Consider the following 25116-nt stretch of genomic DNA (forward strand, 5'->3'; position numbering starts at 1 on the left):
TTCCAATTTAAAAAAATACTTTGAACTTATACTTTCAAAATTTTATTTAAATGTAAAATACTGGTGCTGTTTGCTAATAACTTTCTAATATAATACTAAAAAGAGCCAAGATGTTTTACAAACTTCAATCTCCATTTATTACTGGCGCCAAATGTTTTTTGCTTTTCTTACAGTTACTACAAATAAGTTATCTGTAATAAGTCTAATCCGACGTCGTTTTAAAGCGAAAATCACGGTATTTTTGTAATTTTAATTTATTTCAAAGTTATAACAGTCTTTATATTTATAATTTTTTAAGATTTCAATACCAAAACGACCTCGTTTTGGAAATAAATGCAGATAACTTATCTGCAGTAACTGCAGAAATATTTTTCCCTTCTTTTATTATCATATATGTTAAGGTCTGTCTAGAGCTAGCAAAACGGGCTCGGCTCGGCGGGCCAACCCGCCAAACGAAGCGAGATAGGTTGAGTTTTTCAACCCATCTCAAAAGCGGGGCAGACTCATTTTTTGGCGGGTTAATGGCGGGCATAGGTGGGCCGAGGCAGGTCAGTATAAAATAGACTCGGACTGGCGGGCCAACCCGCCAAACGGAGCAGGGAGGACTGAGTTTTTCAGCCCACTTTCAAAAGCGGGGCGGACTGACTCATTTTTTGACGGGTTGATGGCGAGACAGGACGGGTTACCCACTTTGCCACCTCTATCTGTCATCATCAAAAATGTACTTTTGTAAGATAATATTTGTTGCATAGACTTTTTATACATAAAATACACATAAATAACAATGTAGGGATTATTACCAAAAAAAAAAATGCAGTTATTGATTTAGAGTAATAAACGATGATTGGAGGATTAAACTAAAGAATCTGATTAATCTGAAGTTATTGATTAGATTTTTTCCCTGACCTCACAACATTTTTTTCACACTATTAGCTGTTCTCAGGAAAGAAAATTACATTTTTTTGGCGATTGATTTAGAGTAATAAATGATGATCGGAGGATTAAACTAAAATATCTCATTTTCTGCAAGATACGCTATTAGTTGTTCTCAGAAAATAAAATTACAATCAACCACGTGAACTTTTAAACTTTAGATAAGTAATCTTCAAACTTTCTCAAACCAATAAACTAACCTTTCAACCACTAGCAAGTTGAAAACTGTTGGTCACCTGAATTGCAATTGCACATGTTAAATAATACTTGGGACAGTCTATGGAAATAAAATAACATGAGAAAAAATGGTCATTAAACAGCGAAGAAGCCACAATAGCTCATTGCTTCAAAACAGTAAAACAAATACATTAAAAAGACTACATTTTCTCTCTTGTCTGAGAGCAGAACAGGATTTGACTACCATATACAATACAAAAACACACTATACTTTCTTTTTTAATTCCTAGTTTCTCTGTGTTTTCAATTTTATTTTATTTTTAACCCTTTTTATCCCTCATTTCTCGTAACTGGAATATGCCAAACCGAGCAGGCAACTCATGAAGAACAAGAAAGCATGCATACACCAGGTCGATATGCCCAAGCTGGGGGCAAGCGAGCATACTTTTCCATTCCTGGCTGCTCATCAAAAGGATGCTCCATTAATTTGAGCAACCTACGGACTTCTCCAAAATCACCCATTTCTGCAGCATCTATTGCAGTCTGGCAGAGATAGTTCCTCAGAATAAATTTAGGATTCACCGAATCCATCGAGATCTTCCTCTGTTCGTCAGAAATGCCACTGGTAGAGAGCTGCATAACCCCAAAGCAATAATGTAAGATGATAAAAGCACAATTACTCTGGACCAATTGATTTAATCATGCCTAAATTATTACTGCAACTTATGGCAAAAGAAGTTCAACTTCGTATCAAATCAACAATTTCCAAGTAGCAATACTAATTAGTTTTTACTAATAACAAGAAGAAGAAAATGTAGAAAGTGTTCAGTTGATGATTATCGCGACGCTGTAATGAAGATATACAAATCTCATGACACTAATTGGAAAGCCCGATAATATTCAAAGGCATGAGCTAGTTCAACTGAGTAATTGCTCATCTTACTGAAATCTGAATGGAAATTGTGCAATAATAGGATGCACCTAGCAAACTGGTGGTTAAAGATAAATGACCCACAAATTTCACAAGTATTGATCCAAGACTATTCCCCTTGAAACTTCTAGATGGTAAGATGGACCAGAGAATTAATTTCACAGTTAGGCTGAACCTTGTTAAAAGTCAAACTAAGTACTGCAGGCGCTACAAACTAATTTTGGGCTTGAGAAAAGAAATCCAAAAATAAAAAGGGATGAGTTTGCAAATGGACGAGTAACTATAAACAGCATAAAAAAGCACAAAAATAGTCCCAGAGGTTCATTATGAATATACACCAAACCAGAAAATTGATAGAAGCTTCAAGAATGCAACAGACTTGCTGAGAAAAGTTATTCATACACAAACCCTCGAGATACAGAGAAGGAAGAAAAGTCACTGAAAATGCTGTATAATCAGACTAGATGCATTTATTTTTCATTTTCTTATTTTTGTCCACAAGTGCCTTTCTTAACCAAAGGGAAATGCATAAAACAACCGTACCTCATGTATATAGGCTTTCAACCAACTGGTCCATGCTTCCTTACGCTCCTTACCAATATCTAACAGTACTGACTTTAGTGGGATCAACAATTCATCATCTGGAATGCTTGTGTCTGCTTTAATATTTGAAAGTGTACGAAAGAAGTTTGTGTAATCAACTTTATCAACAGCCATATTACTAAGAAGTTTACTAATCAACTGCTTATTATATTTAGGGAGGCCAAGCTTTTTTGTCATTATAACTTGATAATCATCCATAAATCTCGTTCCATATCTGAAAGAAACCAACCATAAGGTGAAACATTTAAAAACAATTCACACCTATTTCTCCTCTAAGTGAAAGAAAGCTATCAGAAGTGTTACTACTAACCTTTCCAAAGCATAATTAGCCTCTTTGTCATTTATTAATTGAGCAGCTGATAGTGTTTTTGTGAACTGTGCAAGATTCCACAAACCAATGTCAGGCTGGTTAGCAAAACAGTATCTTCTACCGGGAAGATCTGTGGTATTTGGGGTAAAACTGGGATCAAAAGCATCCAAAAATCCAAATGGACCATAATCAATAGTAAGACCCAAAATGCTCATGTTATCTGTGTTCAGCACACCATGGGTGAAACCAACCCCTTGCCATCTAGCAATCAAGGAAGCAGTACGCTCAGCAACCTCCACCGCCCATGCTGACATAAATACCATTGAAAAAAAGAAGAGATAGATAGTCAACCATTAAGTTCTACTTTTAAAAAAATCCAAGAAAAGTAACTGATTATGTAAAAAAGATAACGGAATCATGTTGTTGGTAATATAACAAAAGTCTATTGTCCGAGTTTTAAAAGAGCCGGGAAAAAAAATTTAGAAAAGGTAACTGAACCATATAAGACCTACAAAGCCGAGCGTCCTACCACCAGAATCCAAACACACAACATAACCAAACCACTTACTTGGACCTTATGCAAGGTACCCAAATCCAACATCAAGAGTAACTGACCAAACTAAACAAATTGAGCAGAACCCTAAAGCAAATATACCCTGATTCCGAAAGACACACAAGGACATCTGCCAAGACAAGATTGGCTGAGTGTACAACAAAATAATCTCCCTCACCATGACAAAGATGATGCTTCAACCCAAAAGCTTAAGTTGTTAGGTGAGGCTATATTAATAGTTTTATATTTCTCTAACACGCCCCCTCCATAATACTTAATTATTTATTAATTGAATGGGGTAAGGTGAGGATCAAACTCGTGACCACTTGATCACAGAGGCTCTAATACCATGAAAAGAATCATTTCAACTCAAAAGTTTAAGCTGTTGGGTGAAGCTACATTGATGGTTTTATATTTCTCTAACACACGCCACCATGCAGCAAGGGAACAATGCTTCTCTAACTCCCCATATGAACTATAAAGGGTATCTCAACAAATCCAAAGTATGTTCACTCTCTAGTGTAAACACTTACCTACTTCTTTTTAACACGTATATCAATAACCTAGAAGATATAATATGACAAAAGTTCACAACTTTTATTTTAACAAAAAAATAAAAATAAAAAAAGGAAAGAAAGGGAAAAAAACTTTCTTTTCATTTTGAGAAATTTTGAAGTAAACTGAGCACGGAAGTAGATGGTGCACATATTCGTTGTTTTTTGCCATCCAAAGTTGTGTAGCCTCAACTCTTAATTACAGAGACAGGAGGCTGTGATGCCCCAGCAGCAGATACTGAATAACATAAGCAGAAAACACAGCCACACAACCTCTACACAGTCATTTTTACACCACAGTTTGATATCACAATATAATGAAGGCAGCAGTATAATCCAGAAGACATAAGCTTGACTGCTTAAAGATCCAAATATTTCACTAGTTCGGGAGTTGGTTCAGATTGTAAAATCTCATTGCCTTAAGTTTTAGAATTTTTATGTTTAGCATGCGGTCTGGTAGAGTTAACTTAGTTAGTATCACATTTCCAGTCCTAGGGTAATTTTTAGTAATTTCATATTAGGTTCTCAAAGTCAGGAACTAACATTGTCCATAAAAGGGATTTAGAGCCTGTTTGGATGAGCTTTTTTTTCTTCAAAAGCTGCTTTTTTTAAGAAAAAAAAGTACTTCTCGAAAAAAGTCTGTTTGGATGACTGCTTCTAAAAAAAGTAGAAGTCATAAAAAAAGCTAAAAACCTACTTTTTTCGGAAGCTAAAATTTTTAGCTTTAACAAAAAGCAGAAGTCAAAAGCCAAATATTTTTTTCAAAAATCAAATATTATTTAAAAAATCTAAATAGTTGTAACTTTTATAGAAAATACTTTTAAAATAAGGAAGTGATAAAAAGGACTTTCTTGAGAAGGCAATACAAACGAGCCCTTAATCTTGTAAACTTCTCCTTAATATCTCAGTTATTTGGGCTGTTATTTATGTTTGTAGCAGCTAGCTTATTTAACCAGCGCCTTAACTTCAGGATTACTTGGTCCCCAGGTTTAAACTAGTCATATTTCATGTATTGAGCTTTACAAAGAGAAGAATTAATGAGGTGATTAGGCTGACTGATATTAAAATTGAAGTACTAGATAAGCCCTCAAAAGTGCTTATTCAGTTCAAATTTCAAACTGAATGTTACATTGAGAAATTATGTGGCCATTCATTGTAAATTTTGTGGGGGGGAAAAGTCACTAACTACCACCAATTATCCCAAAGAGATTTTTTTTTTTACCTGCATACTTGTTTGAAGTAAGATCCACAACAGAATGATCTTCATCGCCAGTGCTGAAAGATAAGCTTTCACTCTTATTCATGTTCTCAATATGAGGAAAGTGGTGCCTAATAGCATAGTCTGCCAAACCTTGAACAAGACCAAGGTCCTCATTCCCTCTGGAGGCATGTATTTGGTATGACCCAAAACGCAGAAAAGATTGGGCAACTCTGCAAACAATTGCACCAGGTTCTTCCTTTGGATTGCCACTGCATTTGTGATATTGACACATATTCATGTAATTAATTTTTCATGCAGAAAATACGCTTTTGTAAACCCAAGGTTTCAATCTCCACTACCAGTTTTTCATCATATAAAATTAAAATAAATTAAATCCTTAATTTCTTTTTCTTTTTACTTTTTTCGGTGAACAAAAAACTTAAGTTCTACTACGCATGGAAAATAACACAATTTTCAAGAAAGAATGATATTGAAAATGCTGAGACATAGGACATTTTCTTCATAACATATATGGTATATAGGAAAAAAAGGATTCATTATGTCTGTCATTCATTCTTTGAACCTCAAGAGTTTGTACAATAAGAACTCAGTCATCATCTAATTACGCAAAGGCTGGGGTTTGTTGAGCTAGAGGTATTAAATAAAATAGTAAAATGAGATACAGGTTACATAAAAAGTCAGCATTATTGAAAGTTTAGTGAGCATACTCATAGAACATATCTCGGGTGACCAGCTTTCCAGTGGTCACAAGACAAAGGGCACGAGTTGTTGGTATCCCCAGGTGGTGGATTGCTTCACTACAAAGGAACTCCCTGATGCTGCTACGTAGCACTGCAAGGCCATCAGCAAACCGACTGTAAGGAGTCTTCCCAGCACCTTTAAGTTGCAGTTCCCACCTTTCAGATTTTGAATTCAGTATCTCCCCTAGCGTAATTGCTCTACCATCACCCAACTGCCCAGCCCACATACCAAATTGATGTCCACCATAGCACTGAGCATAAGGCAACCTGTATAGATGAAGGTCAATCATGGGTAATTGTAGCATTATTAACCAGCCTAAAAATCTGCTGACATATATACAACACTTACGCTCCAACCAAAAGTGATGCACCAGAGAAGATAAGGGGAAAATCCGGCCTTTCAAATCTGAAACTCAAACACAAGAATGGTTAGTAATTGAAGTGAAGCTTCCTGGGCACATGATTGTGCGTACAAGAGAGATGGAAATAAAAATTACTGATGACGACATCCAGAGTATTCAAAGTTAAAAGATTCATTACAAGGTAAAAAAAAATAGCAATGCACGTGACTATCAGAAATTACTCAAATTAGTGGTTAATCCCCGAACAAAGATATGCTTCTGATATATGGCCTCTCCATACCACCAAAGAGAACAAAGATTTCATGTGTTATATTCCAGGTGTCTTTTCAATGGAATGAAAATTTTCAAGATCAACCCAAAAACTCGAGATTTTGGTTATTTTACTTACCCTAATGATTTTTTTTTTTTTATTTTATGAAGGGAGCGAACTGGAGCAGTGGTAAAGCTGTTCTTTCATGACTGAAAAGTCATGGGTTCGAATCCAGGAAACAACTTCTTTGCAATTATGCAAGGGTAAGGCTGCGTACAAGGATTACCTTCACCCCACACTCGCTAGTCGGGTTTAACGAGGAGTGGTTTATGATGGGAATCTTTTGGTTATTTGCCATTTTTGGGTAACTATAAAACAATAAAAGTGCTTTTAGGATACTATATGGATTAGGAAATCTATGGAAGATTGCTTAATTGAGTCTCTAATATGCCACTATAAAAGGGCCTGCTAAGTGTTGAACAATATACACCGTATATTTTCACTTGGGGATATTATTAGAAGTATTTTGCTCGTTCTCTGGTGAATTTCAGAATTTCCAACTTTTGAGTCCAAGGTTGTCTTGCTACAGAACAGACCTCAGAACCAATTTATGCAGAGGCAAGTGATGCACGAGTAAATATCTTTCTCTTTGTTTACATATTATTTTATTGTTTTCCTTTCTATTATATAATGTGCTTTTTAATGATTAATGGAATGAGTTTAGACAATTAGACAGGAGTTGTTTGTTGGGCTGAGCCTCTCTATGTATTCAGCCGTCATATCGTGATAAATATTTCAATTATGAAAATACTTACCTCACCCTAATTCTCTAGTTCTCACTTAAATTTTCTCTGCGAAGAAATTGCTGTCTATCTATTTTCTCTGCATCTCCAAGACATGGCAAGCAACAAATTGTCCATAGGTGACAAGAATATCGGAATATGGAATTGTACTCATTGAACATAATTTTTTATTTTGCTACAGAATTTAAATTTTATTCTGTTGTTAAGAACAATATGCATTTGGCAAATAGGAATCATTCATCCAATATCATGAGTTAATAAACGTAACTCACTCTTTATGGTCCAAATCAAGCAAGTCAGCAACTGGTTCCGACCATGCTACTAGTTGAGGATCATCTACTTCAACTGATGGTGATACTTTTGTATAACAAGCATGCAACACCTGAAATGACAAATATACAACAACCAAATAAATTCACCTCAAAATATCAGATTTTGCGTTTCATTTAAGACTATATGATCCTTTCCCCTTCCTTGCCTTTCGAGAAAGCAAATCCGAAACCTAAATTCCTTTTCCATTCAATTATCCATACTTTGCTAGCAGTAACACCCATAACAGATTCAAATTAAAGAAAAACAAATAATAAGATCCAAAAAAAAAAAAAAAAAAAAAAAAAGAATGGTGGGAAAGCACACCTCTCGGGGAAAAGAATCGGTTCTGGGATCGGCAGGTAATGCTCTAACGAAGGAATGGTCCCAGTTGAGATCTTCGAGCTTCGAGCTATGACGATGGTTTTGCAGATTGTGATTCTTCAAGTCTTGGGTGACAGATTCGAGCGAAGCCGAAAATCCCTGCTCCATGGTAGCCCTGACTCGGCATGCACTCGGAGGGTAAAATTGGAAATTCCTCCTGGAACGTCGGAGGTAGGAAGAGAGTGAGAGTGATGCGGTTTTGGGAGGGAAAGGGAAAGGGAAAGGGAAACGGGTGAAGAGCATAACCATTTCCATTACCATCTTCTCTTCACTATTTGTTGACTGTGGTTTCGGGTCAATCACTCTAATCTCGGGTTGGGTTGGGTTGATTTGATTTGCCTCATTTGGGTCGGTGGCTGGCATGCTTAAACGTGGACATCCCTTGTTTGTTTATTATTTGATTATTTTTAGGAAAAAAAACAAAAACAAAATGGGGTTAATATTTTCCAAGATAATTTTATCTCCTAGAACTAGAACTATAACTGATTGAACTCCATTTTTTCTTTTTTTTTGTGAATGCAAAAAGTTAAAATTATTTCTATATTGCAAAAGAAATATTAAACATATACCAAAATGGGATTATTATTCTCTTGTAAGTTGGATATAATTGTATGCAAACTATAGATAATTTTATGGGAAATAATACTCTCATGCCACATGAGATACTCTCATTTTTCTGCATAAATTCATTTTCCGTGCCAAATAATTTTTCTTTTCTTTTTTAATATAAAATATGGGACCCACATTTAACTTCTCTCTACTTTTTTTCTCTCCTACAATTCTACAACGTAAGAAAAGCTAAACCCTAATTTTATATGGTGCACTCGTAAAAAAGTAGTTCTCTTTTTTTTTTTTATTGGATGTTACCAACTTTTACATAAATGCAAAAGTTTTTTCTCTTCTCGATTGGATCTCACCTATTTATTTTTATGTAATTATCAAATATATATATATATATTTTTTTGGAGGAGAAGCATTAAACTTATAAGCCTTAAATTGTAAACCTATATTATAGGTTTAATATTTCTCATGTAAAATAAAGATAATTTATCTCTTGTATTCTTATAAAAATGAGTGGACCATAATTTTATTTCCTAATTTCTCTTACTTATTTTTTTTGTAAACTGATCCTAATTACTTCTTTGAGACGAATTAGAACTTTCGGTATTCTCACGAGTTCGACTCTTTGAATCGCTTATGTAATTAATCCAGAGTTCGAGTGCGAGTCCAAAGATTATGGTACTTATCCCTTAATTTATCCCCACGGGTTCTCTCACCCATTTTATATGAGTGCAAACTATAAATTATCTTCTATTTATAGAGAAATATTAATCTCACTTTGATGTGAATTTAATGTTTCTTCATAGAGATGGAAATATTTTTATCTCTTTTTTTTTTCTTTTTTTTTTATAACAATATTTTTATCTCTTTCGTTCACATAAAATATGTAAATTTTACTTTTTCTTCCCTCGGTCCTAAATTATAGTAAAATTAAAAAATTGCCCCAAACATTTTGAAAAATCCTAAACCCTTCTCCATTGGAATCACTAGGCTGAATGCCTGAAAGCAAGACATTGATCGCGTTACATTACCCTCTATTAAGCCTTGAATTCAAATCTTCGTTCAGCTTCTGGGTCCGCATTTAGCTGCGAACTGTTCCCAATTGCTCGCTTTTTCCATCGTTAACAGCGGTGAGGAGCTCGTGTACTTGAACAAGTTGATTGGTCGGTTTTGTGATTTGGACGCTTGGGCACCTCAATGGAGTTTGATCTCTCCGATAGCAGTGGTGGGTCATTCCAAAATTTTTTTTTTTTTTTTTTTTGTGGGGTGGGGGTTATTTTTTCTGTGTAGTTTGTGTTGTGTGGTTTCTAGGTATCCAGGACCTTAACCTTTTGTTTATGATGAAATTGTGTTTTTACTTTATTCTGATTATTTCATCTTTTTACACTAATTGAACTTGGGTCAGTTTCTATGATGACATTGGACTGAAATAGCACTATTGCTACTCTTATTCCTGAAGAAACCGTTTTTGCTTCTGCTGTGATTGTTGCAACTGCAAGTTGAAGCTTTGTTGCCTGGAAATGCAACATTGTGGACTTTTCATTTGAGATGTTGACTCAATATTAAGAATAATAATAACAGCTGCTTTCTGAATTGAATCTAAATTCATTGGTATACTTTTTTCCTCACAAGTCACAACCTTATACTTGATAAGAGAAAATGCCTCTGGTAAATTAAATCTAGGCCTCTTGCAATCCATGTCTCTGCTTACTTTTGGCTTTCTGCACAACCTTTTTTCAGTTTTTGTTTCCCCTGTTAACCTAAGGGTTTAAGGAAAAGATTAAATATAATCAACATCAAGAACACCTTTATCCCAAACTAGTTGTGGTCGGTGGACTAAATTTGGAACAGTAATAATCCCATTAATATCTTACTAGGTCATGACAAAGATGCAACAACTAAGGCAGAAATTCTGTTTAGTTCCTTATCTAGCATAGTCATCTTCAATTTTCATAGGCATAATTGCTGTGCACAATGTTAAGTACAGACCATAATAGTGGTCTGCACTGCTGTCATAACTTTTCCATGATAAAACTAAATGTCGTAGAATGAGATAAGTGAACATTTGAGCTGTGACAATGATTATTATAGGTAAAAAAATTTCTGTTCCACTCTACATTATGGCTTTTGTATTCAAAAGGTTGCTTGCATATCAATTTCCATAATCTGAAACACCTGCAGGAACAGATGATGATCTTCCTCCTTCCCAGCGAAGTAGATTTCAACGTCCAGAGAATGCTGCTGGAAATGGAAGATCAGCAATTGTAGGCTCTGGTCCATTTCCTAGGATGCAGAATGACATGGAAACCCAGATCCACAACATTGAGCAAGAAGCATACGCCTCTGTCCTGCGGGCTTTCAAAGCACAATCTGATGCAATTACTTGGGTATCCACGTCTTAATTCATTGGTTCAGCTTTCTGTAAATTGTGTTGGCTAGAATTAACAATGAGTTTTTGTTCCTATGCACCTTAGGAAAAAGAAAGTTTAATTACAGAGCTTAGGAAGGAGTTAAGAGTATCGGATGAAGAACACAGAGAACTTCTATCCAGAGTCAATGCCGACGACATCATCCGCAGGATAAGGTCATATTATGTTTCGCCGTATTCTACGGAGCAGTTTCTGTATACTATTGAACAAAATGTGGTTTGTTCAACATTTTGATATGGATTGTAATCAATTGTGCTATTAGGGAGTGGAGAAAGGGAAATGAACTCCAAGCTGGCATAGTAAATACTGCTCAACAAGTTCATGACCGCATACCCAGCCCTACCGTTTCAGCATCTTGTAAGAAACAAAAGACATCACAATCTGTGCCTTCATTATCCTTGGGAGCACCATCCCCAGCAGCTCATGAATCTATGCAGCCATCATCTTCCGCATTGAGGCATGGGCCTCCATCAGGACCAAAGATCAAAAAGCCAAAATCAGTAAGTGTTTTGGTTTTGGAATATTAGGAAAACAAGATACTGATCTTTACTTCCTCTATGGTCATTGTTTTCCTGTTCTCAAATAATTATAATAAAAAAATTCATTACTAGTGCATCCTCAATGAAGTCCATACAGTTCCCTTCTACAGGTCATACTAACAGAAGCCAGGTCACTAATCGGGGGGGTTCTTCAGGTGCCTTTGCAGCAAATGAATCTGCTGAAGCAGCCTCTTATCATCCTTGGATTGGAAGGAAAGTTTGGACAAGGTGGCCTGAAGACAACCACTTCTATGAAGCTGTTATAACTGACTACAATCCTGCGGAGGTGTGTTCATTGTACTATACTACAAAAAGCTGAGTAACACAAGGACCTCTTTTAATATTTCTATTTAAATATTTGGCAGGGAAGGCATGCATTGGTCTATGATATGAATTCAGCAAATGAAACATGGGAGTGGGTCAATCTTAAAGAGGTAAAGTTCTTCCAGTATTCTTCAGTCCATGGTAATTACATACCATCTATTTTTAGCCCGGTTCTTTCTTTCCTTCTTTTTTTTTAAGAAATATTTCCTCCTGACAACCATAGTCAGAGCTTTTTCTTTTCAGATATCTTACTTTCCCATGGTGATCATATGCCTCATACTTTGAATCTCACACCTTGAAATGGGTATGAATTATCTCATGAATTTGTTAAGATAAACATTATATTTCTATCTAAAATCTTTTTGTGGTTGAAGGGGTTGGCATATAGTCAATGTCCTTGCCTAGCTTGGGCCAGCATTTGCATTGGTGATTTCCTTTCTAAGTATCTGTAATTAATGCAAACAAATGAAACTTCAAGCATACTGATACGATACTATGACCACCCTAAGGGCAATTTAGGGAAAACAATATGGCTGACTCAGCAAAACAGAATGGAAGCATGGGAAAGCAAGTTAGTTACGGAGAAATTGGTTAAATATAGAGGAGGGGGTGCTTGTAGGGGGGATCTGGAATCATAGTAGTGATTGGGCCTTTTTGGGATTGGGAGAGAGTGAGACCTCTAGAATTGTCTCACACTATCTTTTATTTCTTTGTGCTTTGTTACGTTTCTGTTCATTGTATTTCCTTTGTCACCATAATAGTCTCTGTTTACTGTCATTGTAATTGTTCTGGTTGAATATATGGAAAATCTGATGATTCAGGCCAAGGATCTGTGTTCTCCGTTATTAGTTCTGGTTTAGTTATCCGAAAGTCCTTATCAATTGGTATCAGAGCTATCCGATCCGGGTAACTTTGAAGGATACCGATCATTTAAAAAAAGAAATGGAGAATCAATTTCATAGAGTGAAGATCCCTGTATTTTCTGGTGAAGAAGATGTATATGAATGGTTAAATTGGATAGAGTGGTATTTTCGCAAGAATGGTAAACCGGAAGTTATGTGGCTGTCAGCAGTGAGAAGAGCCTTGCGGGAAGAAGCTTGGGATTGGTATTTTTGGTGGAAGCTTCAGACAACGAAATTTACATGGTCGTGGTTCCGAGTGGATGTAATCCAACAATTTCTCGAGGTGGAGAATGAAGCAGAAAAGAAAAATTGCAGAAGAGAAGAGAAAAAACTCATGAAAAAACTCATGGAGGATTTTTTAGCAGGACAAGAAGAGGGGAAAGCTATGAAATCACAGAAGAAGGAAGCTCCGGAAAAGGTTGTAGCGTCGCTACAGCCGCCGGCGAAGGTGACCCAACCACCACTGTTACCGGAGCAGTCAGATGCCAGCCTTCATAACGAGGAAGGCGGAATTTCACGTAGCAGTTACGTGCGGATGAGGCAGCAAGAAGAGCAAACAAACACCAATGAGGTGATTGTGGCTAGAGATGAAAACCATTATCTCTGTTTTGCCAGGGAGGAGGATGAGCAAGAACATAGCAAAAGGACAAAGGTCGTTAAAGATTTCTTGAAGGCAGGGGAGGCTATAACTATGGTAAAGACAGTAGGTTGGCCATCTCCTTTAGTGGTGGTAGAGTTGCCAATTTCCTCACCGGTAAAGGAGACCAGTATTGTTTCATTTGACGGCGACGAGAAGGAAGATGAAAGAGGAAGAGCCTTCCGACAAGGAGACGATCATGAATGGGTAAAGAGAGCAAGGGTGCTCGCATGGCCACCACCACCTATGGTTGTGGTTGACCCACCACCCTTGCCAAGGCCACCAGACAAGCACCACCGTGAGAGAGAAGAGTTGCTGCAGCCTTGTTGTGTACAGAATAGGGTGCAAACATGTGAACAACCAACAAAGAAGAGAGACACAATTAGGTCAAATTTGGAATTGGGCCAATTTCTAAACCCGGCCCAAATTAAAATGTTGTATGTTTCAGCCCAATTCAATGGTGGTTGCTTATATTTTTCTGTTTTGTGGGACGATTAGGCTTGTGAGCCCATGAATTTGTTTGAGTTAGGTGAGCCCAAAAAATATGAGCAACATCTAAACAAGCTGAACTTGGATGCCCAGGAACAAAGAATCGTGAGCGGGCCTCTTGGGTTAGTTATGGACTCATTGGTCCATTTTTCTTCTAAATTGCAAACCCTCATCTTCTTGGTTTTTGATGGGGACGACTGCCAGGGAGGCCACGAAGTGCGGCGCGGACTTATTTCAGGTTTGGCACTGCTGCCGTCTCCGTTCCATGGTGGCATGAGACACTATTGAGGAACATTTATGGTGATATATCTTACTTGAATGCACCTGCAATTTGGGTTGAAGCATATTTTTTCTTTTCATGAGACACTATTGAGGAACATTTATGGTGATATATCTTACTTGAATGCACCTGCAATTTGGGTTGAAGCATATTTTTTCTTTTGGAAGATTTTTTATAAGAGACCATGCCTTTATCATGGACGCTATTTCTTTTGCAATTCATTTATGGTCTAACAGGGGTGCACAAACAATATTATTTCGGGGTTCTTTGGGTGCATTTATGAGCTATGAAAAGCATGTTTCAGATGACCTCATGATGCATCAGCTTGTTGAAAAGTCTCATATAGGTGCTGTTTTGGTAAGATATCTTCAATTTGACATAATGGGCACTGTTCTTGGCATAATATATACTTTCTTGGTGTTACATGATGATGGACAATGGGATCCCGGTGGAGGTTATATAGCCGCATGTATTAGCTGGCCATTACAATTCAAGCAATGGGATCCCGGGAAAATGATCATCACCTTGAGGACAAGGTGATTGTTAGGGGGGAGAGTATTGATACAATACTATGACCAGCCTAAGGGCAGTTTAGGGAAAATAATATGGCTGACTCAGCAAAACAGAATGGAAGCATGGGAAAGCAAGTTAGTTAAGGAGGAATTGGTTAAATATAGAGGAGGGGGTGCTTGTAGGGGGGATCTGGAATCATAGTAGTGATTGGGCCTTTTTGGGATTGGGAGAGAGTGATTCTTTGTGCTTTGTTACGTTTCTGTTCATTGTATTTCCTTTGTCACCATAATAGTCTCTGTTTACTGTCATTGTAATTGTTGTGGTTGAATATATGGAAAATCTGATGATTCAGGCCAAGGATCTGTGTTCTCTGTTATTAGTTCTGGTTTAGTTATCTGAAAGTCCTTATCATATACATAGGATGATTATTTTTGAAATGACAATTGAGCTACATTTTCTCTCTTTTTTGCTTCTTCTCTTCTCTCTCTGAACAAAAATTAATTTTAATTTTTCAATTTTAATATGTTTTTATTCTTTTATTTTTTATTTTTTATTTTGTGTATATAAATTATTTTTTCTTATTTATTATGTACTTTTCCTTTATCTGTTCTTGCTTTTATATGGATTCATTGTCTAACTACCCGAACTAGTTTAGGCCAAAAGTTCTAAAAGTACTGTTGTTCTTTACAATCGGGCTACATCTTTACTCCAAAATACACAAATACATACTGAAGTTTTGGATAACTTGATATTATTGGGATCTTCACTAAGCATGATGCTGCAATTGTCAACAACATATCGTGATGCATTTTTTGCCCTAGCTTCCTGAAGCCTTTACACGGGGCTTTTTATGTCTGATTTGTGTCAAGGAAGTTTTATGACAGAATGCTTTGGTTAGTATACTAACCTGACCATATTGTAACTTTGCTAAATTCAGAGTCTGTTCATTTGCGAGATATTAGTAATATAACAAAATCCTTCTACTTTCATAGATCTCCTCCCCTTTAGTGTTTCCATCTGTTATAATTTACCATATGAATAGCAAAGCCTTACAAATGGGCTTGTTCTTTGCATTTATGAGTTCTAGTTTTAATTCTAGTTACTCCCATCAGTTATTTACCCCAGTTTTTTTTTCTGAGTGCAAATAATGTATTTTGTCATTAAGGTTTTCCTATCTGTCTTCTTAATGTCTCTTCACTTTTCTATCCATTATCCTTTATCAGTCAGACTTGACTAAGAGTTCATGTTGGAAATCCTAGTAACTATCTATTTGATATGGTAGATGTCACCAAAAGATATTCGTTGGGAGGGTGAAGATCCCGGAATACATCGTAAAGGTGGCCAGCCTGGTCCAGGTAGAGGGATGAAGAAGTCTATGTCTCGTGGTGGTGCAGTTGCTAGTGCTGGAAGAGGTAGGGGAATGACTAAGGTTCAGCCTAAGAAAGATTTTACTTTGTTGCAAAATGGGAGCAGGAAGAAGCCTACAGGTGATTTTGAGATACTCCACACAGATACCCTCATCAAGGAGGTATGACCATATCCAACAGAAATTATAGTTAGATTTGGATACTATTCTATGTCATTTGGCTACTTATATTACCTAACGGAATGGAACCAAAGCAGGTTGAAAAGATTTTTAGTGCCAGTCATCCTGATCCCATGGAAATGGAGAAAGCAAAGAAAATGCTAAAAGTGAGGATCAACCATTTTCTCTGAATTCCCAGCTTTATTTATCTATAATTTCGGCAAATACTGATGGGTCTCCCTTTGACATGCAGGAACATGAACAGGCCCTTGTCAATGCAATTGCCATGCTCGGAGATGCATCTGATGGTGAAAGTGGTAATAACCAAGTAACTAGAAATTTGTTCATGTAGAATTAATTGGAATTTCACCACATTCTGTTGCACCTTAATATTTGGACATTGCTAGTAATCCAGCAATAACCGGGGGGCAATTTTTCTTATTAACTCTTTCCCCCTATAGTAATCAAGTAAATGATGATGAAATTCAAGGCTGTGAGTAAATGCGCGTTCCTTTCCTATGTTTTTTTTTTCTAGCAGATAACTTCCTTTGTGCCTTTTGAAAAACTAATGGGATGGAATGTCACCGCCATATGTTGTCTTATTGACTAACGTGATGTTTGGTTAAACCCAGTAGTTCTAGAAATTAAGGATAATTTAGATCATTGATTATAAGACCTTTATCCATTCTGTTCCTTCAACTCTCTTGCTTTAAACCAGATGGAGAGCATCCATTTTCGCAAGGGCAGACAATGGATCAGGAAATAGGCTGGAAGAAACGACAGTATGATAACCTGGGTGGTGTTAAGAGTACTTGACGGTTTAAATGGTGATAAATTACCAAAAGAGACCAGTGCTCCATCTGAGTATCCACACGAAGTCTGCAATGACATTCAGTAGGCTTGTACCATTGTAATATGCTATGTTTTCTATTGTATTTTTGCGGATTTCTTCCTTTATCTATTAAGTAGTGTAGCGGTAGGAATGGCCTCTATCTAGTGGAACATGAGATATGTAACTTGTAAATTATACTTGAAAAACATGAAATGCTTACTCTGTCAGTAACTGATTTCTTTCATGAAGGTGACATAGAGGACACAAATCAACAGTCTAATCTGCAGATTCAACAAGTCAGATTATGTACACAAACTAATCCCAATAGAAGAGGCAATCCACACTCAGCAATCAGTTATTTGTCTTTACAATGATGCAATAAATTTAACGATGAGATCCACCATCTGAGCATCATAACCAGGCCCCTCCATTTGGAAGTGGCCTATCCCATCAATTAGATGCGTTTCAACACGTCCAGCCGCAGAATTAAGCTTATTTTTCAGCTGCTTTACGCTGGTGAATCCATCTTGTGTTCCCATGATGAAGAGTTTTGGTTTTGGGGACTGTAAGATGGCTTTGTTGTGTCGTCCAAAAAGGATTGAGGCAGTCATGCCAAATGGATAACCTATGCTTACATAGCCAATGACTTGTTCGATCTGATCAACAGCAGACCCTGCTATAGGTGCACCTGTAATAAAAGAAATAACTCAATTTATGTGGATTAACACCATAGGTCTGATAGTCCATGGAAACTCAAGCACACATTTTATGTGATTTAATAACATTTCGACTCTCAAAATGGTACAAAACTTAATCTGCAAATCGGTCTATATCTAAAGCTGGAACAAATTCCTTTCAAACAGCAAACAACCTTCACATTCTGAAGGCATGCATATTAAAGCTCTCCAGACTTATTATTACCAATGCAACTCTTAACTAAAAACTCCAAAAGGCATCCAATTCAATTTCATGTAAGCCTGCCCGGAATAACTAAAATCTAATCAGGGAGACAGAAAACTCGATATTTATCATATAGCTATGAGCTAAGTCATAGTAGGAGAAAATAACATAGAAGCTAGCTAGCCTTAAACATGAAAGAGGTATCAATCAAATAATTTCAGACATTTGATACTACAGAAACACTGAGACCTTAAGATTTGTTCCTCCAAATAGAGGGGATCACGTTCAATAGACTGATAAAAGAAACTTGTGTTAAAAGAAAATGATTAATTTCACAGATCTGAGACATACACATACATGAAAAATTATTTAAGACAATGCAATCAATCAATCAATCATAAAGTGAAAATGATTAATATACCTGCGGAAGAACCAACCAACAAAACCCTATGAAGAGAGAGACTTTGAGAGACCCATTTGCAGACAGCAACGACATCCTTAACTTCAGCAAAGCCAGTGAGAGAAGGCCTCCCAGAGGACCTGCCAACGCCTCTCATGTCAAAAGTGACAGCTGTATAACCATTCAGAGCCAACCCAGAAGCAATTCCTTTAAGGAGACCCTGTGAACCACCCAAAATGGAGTATGGGTGAACCAGAACGATCGCCAAGTTGTCATCTTTAACATCACCTCCTGGCTTGAAGACCCTTGTACGGAGCTTCACTCCATCGTTGGTTTCGACCGTAAAGGACTCGAGTGTGAAGTTTGACATGGTGGCCACAACACCCCAAGAAGGAAAAGCAAATAACTTGATATTGATCGATCTTAATTGAATGTTGCTGATGATGTGAGCGAGCGAGCGAGTTCAGTTGGGGGTTAGGGAAATCAATAAAATAATGCGTGTACGGAACAATGGATTGGGTCAGTTCTCAGTCGCTCATTCATTGGGCTGAGAATCAGTTGGAAAAATTTATGCCCACAACACCAATATTGTGATTGTTTCATTCATACGCTATCTTTCTTTTTTTCCTTTGGCCTGGTTTCCTTTTTGAAAAGCAAACAGGAAACATAAAAACAAAAAAAGAAACTAGGAACACCTCCTGGCCTGGTTTCCTTTGATTTATGATAACTCTAATATTGTGATTAATTAGTGTTACTATCAATGTTATTATCAATTAATTAATTTCACCGTTAGATCGATTATGTTAATCTAACGATTATATTTATTTTCATCTTTGTACGGTTATGATTCCTCATATTTAATACTTTATATTTATTTTCACCTTTGTATGATTATAATTTTCTATATTTGATGCTTTCACATTAAATATGGAGAATCAAAATCATACAAAGATGAAAATAAATATAACCGTCGGATCAACATAATAGATCTAACGGTAAAATTGATTGGTAGTAACATTAATTGGTTATTACAATTCCTATCCCATAAATGATTGGAAAATTATATTCTTATATTGTATGAAATTTATCTCTTACATTTATATTCATATAAAAAAATATGCCTTTTTTTAAAAAAAAATAAATAAATTGGTGAGCCCCACTTTGTTTATCTTATAATATAAAATAATTTTTCTCCTACTACATGAGAGAAGTAAGCCCATAAATGATTCTAAAAACGGTTTCCTTTCTTTCTTAATTAAAAATAGAAAATGTCTGTTATCAAAAAAAAAAAATAGAAAATGTGGTTAGAGAGCATCTATGATGCACCGACACTGTTAACTATATGTCCAATAATCACATATTAGATATGCATCCATTTATGGAAGCAACGCAATGTTATCGAAGGCTGTAAAGCTAAGCTTAGTCGCTATTTTCTTAATAGTTTATTTTCATCAGGGGGAGCGAATTAATTATACCTATTCCTGAAGGATGGAGCCTTTAAGGGGGCGTTTGGTAGACGAGATTTTTTTTTATTGGGAAAACATAATTAATGGAGAAATAGTAGGAAAGTGAGTTTGATGGAAAAGTTTAAAAAAGATGTTTGGTTCACCGAAATATTATCGGGGAAATTTATGTAAATTTGCAAAGTCTATATTTGGTTGAATGTAAAATAGTGATGAAAAAATTGGTTGAGTTGACCAAAACACCCCTATTATCAATATTTTTTAAACAAATCACTACCTAAAAATGAGAGTCCAACATCAATAACTTGGTCTCCTTAAATATCACTTCCCCATCTAATCTTATCCTAAAATACCACACCCAAAGTGGTATTTGTGAATAGTTAGTTTGAGAAAAAGCAACACAAATCCAATTGCCTAGGCTTCCTATTTAGCTAGTTTTTTTTTTTTTTTCAAAACTTGAACCAAACATGGTCTTTTTCAATACCCACCCACATTTCTCCATCAAACTCAAATGAAAACCTATACTAAACACACCCTAAGGTTTATTATTGTACTCTTTTTTTCTTTGCTAAGTTTTTTCCCAAAGAGTTTTTCTTGGCTAAAGGTTTTTAATGAGGCAGTTTGTGTAATGCTTTGGTAGCATATGTCATGTACTTTATTTCCTTTGCTGGATTTTCCCATTGGATTTTCTAGCAAGGTTTTAACAAGACATGAATATTATTGCAATGATGTCCATGTAAAAGTGTTATAAATGGAAATTATTAAAAATTATAGTTGTTAATTCACTTTCTTAGCTCCAGCAGTAGATATATGGCTTAAATGAGGGGGAGTTATACCCATCGTACTCTTTTTCCCTTTACCAAAAAAAATTTCAGCTGGTTTTGAAAAAGTTTTTAACGAGGCAGTCTAAATTAGTGTATAACAAAAGATTATACATTGATTATGAATATTGTACTCTTTTTCCTTCGCTAATGTTTTATCCAACTGGAATGGATGACTTTTTCCTTCATAGTACATCGTCATCCAAGGGGGAGTGTTACAAAATGGATGACTTTTTGTATTCTGAAATGGTAATTCAAATTCTGAAAATCGTTGACATTTATCCCCTAATTTATTATTGTAATTGTTGGCATTTATCTCTCAATTTATGATTGTTTAATACTAGTTTAATTGCCCTTCATTGTTGTAGCTCTATATAAATGGGTATTATCATGCTAATGGATGTGACATCTTTCTGAGTACACTCTCTTATTTTCCCTTCAATTACTCCCTAACTTTCTCTCTAATTTTTCTTGCTTTCTCTTATATGAATTTCCTTCTCTTTAGACCCTTGTTTTCTATAACAAAATTAAATTTTAAAAAAAAAAAATCAAAAACCAAATCTTAAAATTCTATTTGGATTAAAAATAAAACTTTTAAATCTTCTTTCCTTAGCTTTCAAATTTTTTAAAGATTCTAACTCAAGGCATGATCAGGATTCACTCATCCAACCATTACACGAAATTTAAGATTTTATCTTGCAACTTCGACCTCCACGATTTCATGACAATTGTGTTACGTCCTCTTAATCATAGTTTATCACAAATTAAGTCCAACAATAACTTCTAAAAAATTAAACAAACATAATTTGGCTTCACTTGTTTGTTACCATCAAAACTAGACAAGGTGTGAGACCCAACAAAGTTTTCACTTTAATTTTAATTTCACTTTTGTTAAGTTTAAATATTAATCATGTTTTGTTTTTTGGATGATTGACATGTGTATGTGTGAATTGAAAATGATGCACTGCAACTTAGAGATTTTGCATTTGGTTGCTGCTTAAAAAATGGTGTCATTTTATTTTAATTTAATTTTTAAAAATTTTCATGATCCGATCAGGTTAACAAAAATCGATTAGGTCACCAGTTTTGACAAAAATCAGCCGAGTCAAACTAATTCTCACTGAGTTTGTTGCATGGTCGATCCGTTAGTTAACTCAAACCAATTAAGTCACCAATTTATCGGTTTTCAAATTAACCTGACCGCAGAAGTGTAAATTCACTAGGCTAAGTTAGGCTTTGGTTTAAATAGCCTAGGCCTATGTAAAATACCTTAGGCCTGACTTGGCGTATTAGCATTATATAGGCCTAAATTATAAATCTGGTCTGACCTATATTTAAAAAATAAAAGTGTTGGCTAAGTCTTTTAGCCTGTTTAAGCCTATTAAACATTCAATAATTAAAAAAATAATTAAAATAATTATTTTATTATTAAAAATTATTAAAATAATAATTTTATTTAAAATAAATAATATAATATAGGTCGGCCTGTAAGCTAATAGGCTCAACATGTAAAAAAAAAAGCCTACAATCTACTTTTTAATTAGATTTTTTTAAAAGTCTAGGTTTGCTCTATTTGACTATATGTAATCGGTCAAACCTGACCTAATATAGGGAAATATCTACAGTACTACTGCTGTACCATTCACTCAGTACATCTATCCAATAAAAATTGAGGAATGACTGTCATGCTTGTATGAAAAGGAGAGAAAAATATTTTTTTTATCCAAATGTCACTTATTGAATAGCAGATGTACATACTACAAATTTACAGAAAATGATCTCCTAATATAGGCTAGGTTGTAGGCCCCTGTAGACCGACTTAGCTCATTTACACCCTTACCTGACCGGGTCGAGCTGAGTTTAATAACATTGGTTCACTGTCCAAAATTTTATGGTTCTTTTTGAAAGGTTATAGTTGTCAAAGTTATAAAATACATTTTCATTAAAAAAAATTGTGGGGTTCAAATTTTGAAATTCACTATATTTCTTTTATTTAATTTTTTTTAACGACCCAACTCAATGATAAATTCTATCTTAAACTTTAAACTCAATGATGGAGTAAATATTCTTTTGGGCCCTTAACAAAAAATATGAAACTCATTTTAATCCCTTACCAAAAATAAAAGTTGACTTGTGATCTCTCTGAAATTCTAGTTCTTTAAAATTGTGGTCACTCAGAAATTCAAAGAATATCTACATTAGTCCCTAAAAAAGGATTAATATAAATTTTTTTTATAAGAGATTAAAATAAGTTTTATATTTTTTGTTAAGGACCCAAAATAATATTTAATCTAGTTGATATTTCGAATTTTGCATCAACGAAACACTACAAAGAGAATTTTCTAATTTATATGCTTAAGTTAAGAAGCATATAAAATAATGTTATTTACACGTCATCTTTATGAAAAATAAGATGAGTTTACATCATCTTTGCATTATTTATTTTCTAACAATGAAAAAAGAGAAAGTGTCTTTTTTAATATATTCTTTCGTTATTTTCTTCTTTTTTTTTTTTGGCGAACCGTTATTTCTTTTTTATTTCTTTTTTTCCAACACAACAAAAAGTATTAAAAACAAAAGTAATGTTTTGGAAGATTATTTCTCAGGCATAGATATAACGAGAGGCTTCACGAAACAAAAATCTTTATAAATTTCGTTTGATAAAGTTTTATGAGAATAAATTTTACAATCTACAAATTCGATTTCTGTTTTTTAGAACGTATTTAGAGCAATGTTGATAAAATCGGATTGACCCGGCCAGGTCGACCCGAGAACTCATAAATCGATCATATAATCAGTACGGTTGAAGTAACGGATCCGCCATGCATCAAAATTGGTGCGACTCGGTGCAACCCGGCCGGTTTTCATGAAAATCAGTGACCCGACCCGGTTCAAAAAAAAAATTCCATATTTTTTTTCAAAATAATAATAATAATGGACATATTTAATATTTTTTGTTTATTGACTTACATAAGTTATGTACTTACAACACTAATATTATCTCAATTATGCACAATGCAGCAAATTTTGATTTGATTTGATTTGATTTATAGTTAGAGGTGTCGTTTAGTGAACCTGAAATCCCGTATCACGATCGTTATATTTTTGTTTGATTATTACTAAATAATATGTGATTTTTTATATTAAAATATTTGAAATTTTTATCATTTTTTTTTAGATATTTGAGTATGTTTATAATTTTTTCATATAAATTATAGAATTACATATAATTATCAGGTCATGCGGTTGAACCAATAATCCACTGATTGAACCAATGATCCAGTACCTCGACTGGATCAATGACCGAACCGATTTTAATAACATTGATTTAGAGTTACTTTTGTTTACTGTAATATTACACAGTACATAGGATACATTTACGGGGGCTTGTTTGAGAGTCAGAGAGGATGAAAACATGATAGTTAATAATATTATACTTTTATTAGTGAGACAATAAAATACGATAAATGTATTTTATTGGCTTATTTTATTTGTCCTACCCACAATGGATAGCATATTTAGTGCTCCTGGAGCACATAATATTAAATGGAGCAGAAGAGTGAGAGAGAGAAAAAAAATTAAATTTTTTTCAAGCCAAATATCAAATTTTTAATTGAAAAATTATGGTGATGCACTATAAATTTTTTCCTAAATATCATATCCCTTTTATTCTATATGCAATCCTCCACTCTTCTTTTATAAATTTCATTCGAAACATCAAGTCATACCTCCGATCAACTACTACCATCACGACTATCTGTTAGCTACCATTACCACCCACCGCCATCACGATCATCACCCATCCACGGATCCACCAGCCACCTTTGCCACATCCACAATAATTTCCCCTGGTCATCAGCGGCCACCACCATCCATTACCACTTCCCCACTAGCCACCCCTCTAATGTGATTAGTCAATAATATTAACAATTCATTTAAAAATTATTTTTTTAAAATGTTATTTGGGGATGATCTAGAATTTGTGAAATCCGTCATACTGGTCCAAAACAACTTGCAATATCGACGTACTCAAATCTTAAAAACTTTAATATATTGTCAATTGAATTATAAATTCATTGGCTGCTATCAAATCAAAATTCTATTCTCATATTATTTATTATTCGACTATCTTAACCTTGAAGTATGCTTAGTTTTCCACATAATATATAGCTATAAAATCTAAAAAATTGACTATCGAACAACCGAATCTTGACTCTGAAGATATATTCCATTGGATGGATAGATCATATTGGCCTTTGTGTCGACTGCTCAACCATTGATTTTGCTAACACATCATGATAAAATTGTGTTTTTATTGTTGAGAAATATTTTTTATCATTATTTAAAACTTTAAAAAGTCACTTTTTTAA

At 35.0% G+C, this 25116-nt stretch overlaps 3 protein-coding genes across 5 annotated transcripts; 1 reads left to right on the plus strand and 2 right to left on the minus strand.

Moving 5' to 3' along the window:
- Positions 1–1189: 1189 nt before the first annotated feature.
- Positions 1190–8415, minus strand: LOC133304214 (uncharacterized). Its single transcript, XM_061504222.1, has 8 exons — positions 8075–8415; positions 7711–7820; positions 6373–6429; positions 5991–6290; positions 5284–5531; positions 2955–3261; positions 2585–2858; positions 1190–1743 (listed from the first exon to the last, which is right to left on the minus strand). Exons 1-8 carry the CDS (start codon positions 8390–8392, stop codon positions 1489–1491), a joined length of 1869 nt encoding a protein of 622 aa, XP_061360206.1. The 5' UTR covers positions 8393–8415; the 3' UTR covers positions 1190–1488.
- A 1318-nt stretch (positions 8416–9733) lies between these two features.
- On the plus strand, positions 9734–17289 carry LOC133304211 (protein EMSY-LIKE 3). 3 transcript variants are annotated; one of them, XM_061504218.1, is made up of 10 exons: positions 9734–9917; positions 10874–11079; positions 11167–11276; positions 11384–11621; positions 11749–11946; positions 12026–12094; positions 16088–16333; positions 16429–16497; positions 16584–16647; positions 17049–17289. In XM_061504218.1, the coding sequence occupies exons 1-10, from the start codon at positions 9890–9892 to the stop codon at positions 17144–17146; spliced, it is 1326 nt and encodes a 441-aa protein (XP_061360202.1). In that variant the 5' UTR covers positions 9734–9889; the 3' UTR covers positions 17147–17289. The 3 variants fall into 3 exon arrangements, with proteins under 3 accessions (XP_061360202.1, XP_061360200.1, XP_061360201.1); XM_061504216.1 differs by having other exon boundaries at positions 11758–11946; positions 16426–16497; XM_061504217.1 differs by having other exon boundaries at positions 10880–11079; positions 11758–11946; positions 16426–16497.
- Positions 17290–17389: 100 nt separating this feature from the next.
- On the minus strand, positions 17390–18981 carry LOC133304212 (uncharacterized). The gene is made up of 2 exons (XM_061504219.1): positions 18484–18981; positions 17390–17850 (listed from the first exon to the last, which is right to left on the minus strand). The coding sequence occupies exons 1-2, from the start codon at positions 18830–18832 to the stop codon at positions 17528–17530; spliced, it is 672 nt and encodes a 223-aa protein (XP_061360203.1). The 5' UTR covers positions 18833–18981; the 3' UTR covers positions 17390–17527.
- Positions 18982–25116: the final 6135 nt, after the last annotated feature.

This window comes from Gastrolobium bilobum, unplaced genomic scaffold (assembly GCF_033153095.1).
Source record: "Gastrolobium bilobum isolate Gb01-03AN ecotype WA unplaced genomic scaffold, APGP_CSIRO_Gbil_v1 utg11897, whole genome shotgun sequence".
Lineage (NCBI taxonomy): Eukaryota > Viridiplantae > Streptophyta > Magnoliopsida > Fabales > Fabaceae > Gastrolobium > Gastrolobium bilobum.

Excerpts from the sequence above, each read along its gene's own strand:
- LOC133304214 (XM_061504222.1), bottom strand. The coding sequence starts at position 8,392 with ATGGTAATGGAAATGGTTATGCTCTTCACCCGTTTCCCTTTCCCTTTC. Across the intron at positions 3,262-5,283 it reads TACTTCAAACAAGTATGCAG|CATGGGCGGTGGAGGTTGCT; the intron begins GTAAAAAAAAAA and ends TATTTATGTCAG. Across the intron at positions 1,744-2,584 it reads TGAAAGCCTATATACATGAG|CTCTCTACCAGTGGCATTTC; the intron begins GTACGGTTGTTT and ends GGGGTTATGCAG.
- LOC133304212 (XM_061504219.1), bottom strand. The coding sequence starts at position 18,832 with ATGTCAAACTTCACACTCGAGTCCTTTACGGTCGAAACCAACGATGGA. Across the intron at positions 17,851-18,483 it reads GTTGGTTGGTTCTTCCGCAG|GTGCACCTATAGCAGGGTCT; the intron begins GTATATTAATCA and ends CTTTTATTACAG.
- LOC133304211 (XM_061504218.1), top strand. The coding sequence starts at position 9,890 with ATGGAGTTTGATCTCTCCGATAGCAGTG. Across the intron at positions 11,277-11,383 it reads GACATCATCCGCAGGATAAG|GGAGTGGAGAAAGGGAAATG; the intron begins GTCATATTATGT and ends TTGTGCTATTAG. Across the intron at positions 16,498-16,583 it reads AAGCAAAGAAAATGCTAAAA|GAACATGAACAGGCCCTTGT; the intron begins GTGAGGATCAAC and ends TTTGACATGCAG.